This window comes from Nicotiana attenuata, unplaced genomic scaffold (genome assembly GCF_001879085.1).
Source record: "Nicotiana attenuata strain UT unplaced genomic scaffold, NIATTr2, whole genome shotgun sequence".
Lineage (NCBI taxonomy): Eukaryota > Viridiplantae > Streptophyta > Magnoliopsida > Solanales > Solanaceae > Nicotiana > Nicotiana attenuata.
Window position 1 is genome coordinate 494846 of NW_017670632.1, and position 4433 is coordinate 499278.

The 4433-nt window shown below is 32.8% G+C and overlaps 1 protein-coding gene across 1 annotated transcript; it reads left to right on the forward strand.

Moving 5' to 3' along the window:
* The first annotated feature begins 1512 nt into the window (after window positions 1–1512).
* LOC109241708 (aluminum-activated malate transporter 2-like) lies at window positions 1513–4166 on the forward strand. Its single transcript, XM_019408475.1, has 6 exons — window positions 1513–1881; window positions 2050–2190; window positions 2302–2574; window positions 2838–2950; window positions 3038–3181; window positions 3410–4166. Exons 1-6 carry the CDS (start codon window positions 1596–1598, stop codon window positions 3869–3871), a joined length of 1419 nt encoding a protein of 472 aa, XP_019264020.1. The 5' UTR covers window positions 1513–1595; the 3' UTR covers window positions 3872–4166.
* Window positions 4167–4433: the final 267 nt, after the last annotated feature.

Sequence of the window (4433 nt, forward strand, 5' to 3'; positions counted from 1 at the left end):
GCAAGAGGAACTCAATCAGTTTAAAAAGAATTTTTTTGAGAATTAATTCCAAGATAGCTAATTATGCATTAGTAATTAGAACTCGATTGGTAATATTCAACAAGCTAGATTGGATGCTAAGGTTGTGAGAGAATTCCCCTTTTCTCAGTCCTAAAATTTCTCCAAATTAAAGATTTGTGACAAATATCAACTGATCCTCAACCAAACTCTCAAACCAACCCTATATCACCCTAATTTTCTTTTTGAAAGTAACTTTTCCTAAATCAGGTGTGGATTTGGGAAAAGCATATTGCTAGGTAGAATTAGCTAGTGATCATCATTGTAACCATTCTTCTTTTCATCTTAATGGATTTTGCTTTGCCATCTTGTCAGAGAACGTAGCTAGGCGTAACTGATCTCTGTTAGATCCTGTGTTCATGTATCTAATTTTCTCTAACTTGTGTATCATAATTTTTCGTAAAAAAACAATAAGTGCTCCATGATTCTTCAAGATCTCATGCTTTTTGATATCATCTAACCAGTGGCGATGTCATCTTTTTTTGTAACATTCCTTCGTAAAAAAATTACATTATGTAGTATATTCTATATGTTAAATTTTCTTGATTATCATGAAAAGGGGAGCCTTGGCGTATATAGCTGGTAAAGTTACTACCATGTGATCATGTTCGAACCATGAATTAAAAATAGTCTCTTGCAGAAATACAAATATTTTTTATATTGTAATTCTGTTGGTGAAAATCGTGACATATTTAACGGTCTCCAATAGACTCATAAATTTTCACCCTTCCTAAGTGGATTAACTCCAAGTCAATGCCATGTCAGCCACCACTATGAATAGTCAAAACACCAGTAAAAATTAATCTCAGCCAAGAACTAAGGGAAAAATGCATGCAACTATTCCAACTAAGCTTTAAAGCCAAGGACACGGCCGTGTCTGATATGATCGCACGATTATATCTATCAAAATGCATAACAGTTCACGACAACACTTGAAAAATCTTCAACTTGATCATAGTACAATGATCTCAACCAATTGCTATATGGCCAACCACTTCCTATTTTGTCAAGTTCAACTAAAGATCCCAAAATATGGTTTGCCCTCTTCTAAATATCCCTATTGCTATTCAAAGGTAACCTAAAAACAACTGTATTCGTGAAACCTAGAAAACTACTTTCACTTTTACTCGTTAGGCTCAATATTGTGGATAACAGATGGATAATTAAATTATTAAATAATATATAAAAAAAAAGAAAGAACACGATCCAAAAAGTTAGACCTTTATTTAGCGCATCTTTCAACTTCAGTATTTTTCAACCTCTCTTTTTTTGATGAACTTTCCTTGTACTTCCATCGTACAAAAAAGTGGCACCAAAACATATTCATTTTAAAATGAAACATTTTACAATTTTTAAATATTTTCTGTTTTGTCAGCATCCATTATTCCTTTATTCCTCTCTACTTATAAATATGAAGCCAGCAGACAACATGTCTTAGTAAGCCATAAACTTCTTTGGTTCCTATCTTAGCTTCTTGTCTCTCTTCTATTTTTGGATTATTTGCATTTTCATGCAAATTTTGCTCCTATTGTTTAGCTATGGAGATAGGATCTGTAAGCCATGAGAAGGCTGGTTGTTTCACCAATGGATTGATGTGGTTTAAGTCCTTGCCTGGAAAATTATTTGCTAAGCTAGTTGAAATTGCTAAGCAAACCAAGAAAATTGGCAAAGATGATCCAAGAAGAGTGATTCACTCACTTAAAGTTGGATTGGCACTAACTTTGGTTTCATTATTCTACTACTTCCAAGCCCTTTATAATAATTTTGGCGTTTCCGCAATGTGGGCTATAATGACTGTTGTCGTTGTCTTCGAGTTTTCTGTTGGTAAGTTATATTGTACTTCCTTCGTTTTATCTTATATGACAATGTTTGACTTTTGTCACGTATAAAAAGTAACATTTGAACTTGTATTTTTAAGTATGTCATGATATTAATTTCTGACATATGAAAGTAAAAACAAATAATCATTAATTTGTAACTTAATATTTTCAGGTGCAACACTTGGAAAAGGGTTAAATAGGGGAATGGCAACCTTGCTAGCTGGTGCACTAGGGGTTGGAGCACATTATTTGGCTAGTGCAACTGGTAAAGTTGCGGAGCCAATACTTCTTGGGCTATTTGTCTTTTTACAAGGTTATATTTTTTAGCCTACCTAACTATTCATATATATATATATATATATATTTACAATCAAGTTCCAACAGAACATCACAATTTCATCCTTTCTTATTTAATTATTTGCAGCATTTACGTCAACTTTCATAAGATTCTTCCCTCAAGTGAAGGCCAGATATGATTATGGGATGCTAATTTTCATTTTGACATTTTGTTTGGTTTCAATATCTGGTTTCCGAGTGGGTGAAATAGTGGATATGGCTCATAAAAGACTGTCCACTATACTCATTGGTGCCTCTGTTTGTGTTATTGTCTCAATCTTTGTTTGCCCTGTCTGGGCTGGTGAAGATCTCCACCAATTAGTGGCTCAAAATATGGAGAAGCTTGGCAAGTTCTTAGAAGGTAAAAACTCTACACTTTTACTACGCCTTCATAAACTTTGTTATGCTAACTTCATCGCTTATAGTCTAGTGATATTAGCGACACGATAAATACAATGCAACTTATTGTAAGAAAAAGAAACTATATGAATTAGTGCACCTATTTTTCTTTTCACTGTTCATTGTATGTAGACATTTGGCATTTTCTCACAAATATAGAAAATTAAAAATCCTCTTTTAGATGAGAGGTTATTATAACTTTATACATATTAATGAAAATTGCAGGATTTGGAGAAGAAATTTCTAAATCAACAGAGGGTGAAGAATCAAAAGATGCTAAAACATACATGGCCGAGTACAAAGGTGTTCTCAATTCAAAGAATGCTGAAGAAATTTTGGTGAGACAAACTTGAACAAGTATAAAAATTATTTTCTACTAATTAACTGAAGTATTATCTTACATTATTCTTAATTTTTTTTTTCAGGCTAATTTTGCAAGATGGGAGCCAGGGCACGGGCAATTTAAGTATAGACATCCATGGAAACAGTACTTGAAAATTGGAAGTCTGACTAGGCAATGTGCTTGCAGGGTTGACGCACTCAATGGCTATATCAACTCTGAAATCAAAGTAATTAACAACTTCTTAAAGTAAATTATATATATATATATATATTCAAAGTTTACCTATCCTTAGAATGAATTTTAATTATATATACACAAAAGATTTTTTTATACTATCAGTATTGTAACATGTTTGTAGTAGCTATGTGACGTGATAGTGTAAGTTATCAATGCATAGAAGCTACTGAAAAACTCTTATATTTGAACTAACATAAGCTACTAAACTCCATTGCAGGCACCAGAAGAGATCAAGGAAATAACAACAAAAATGAGCATAGAATCTGGGAAAGCACTAAAAGAACTAGCACGTTCTATAAAAACAATGACTTCTCCCTTGTCAGCTAATAAACATGTCTCAAACGCCAAAACAGCAGCCAAGAACCTCAAATCACTTCTCATATCAGGCTTCTGGGAAGATATTAACTTACTAGAAGTCATTCCAGTGGCTGCAGTTGCATCAATACTAACCGATATCGTCATTTGTGTCGAAGAAATTGCAGAAGCTGTTAATGAGCTTGCTTCTTTAGCTCATTTTAGCAGCAAAGATACAAAGGTAGATTCATCAAAAGAATCCAATATTGAAGCAACACAAAGCAGAAAAATACATGCTTGTTCTCAACATGTTGTTCTTACTATTCAGGAGGGTGCACAAGTACAATCTTCAGTTCAACTAACAGACCAGAATATGAAATTGTGACGTGTATTGTAAATAATTACTTACTTAATTGGTTAATTCACGCACTCCCATTTATTTTTCTAAAAAAAGAGTTGGGATGTGACAGGAGTCCCACCATTTTGTGTGATCAGAGTCATAAAAAATTCTGTTATAAAAGTTGAACTACTCTATGGTTTTCTAACTTTTCATCATCATTCACTTTTTTGTTGAGTACATTTTCTTGTGGTAGTACTTCATGAAGATATTCAAGTGACTCATGAAGTACATTAAGTTGTACCATCTGAATATATATATTCAATTAGAGAAATTGTAGCCAGTTGAATTTACCATGTAATTGATGTGATCCAACTTCTTGTTTGATTATATAAACCAAGGGAAATTTTTCTCAATTGTTTGAAGATTCAAATCTTATGTTTTGCCTAAGACACTAATGGACATATTCATTTTGCTGGTGAAATTACACGTGAAATTGAGAAAATGTGACAAGAACAATTGTTCAGGATGAGATGCGAAGATATGAGATTTAATTCTTAACTTTATTAAAAAAATGTTCAATTCTTGACTTGTTCCTACTTAATAGAAC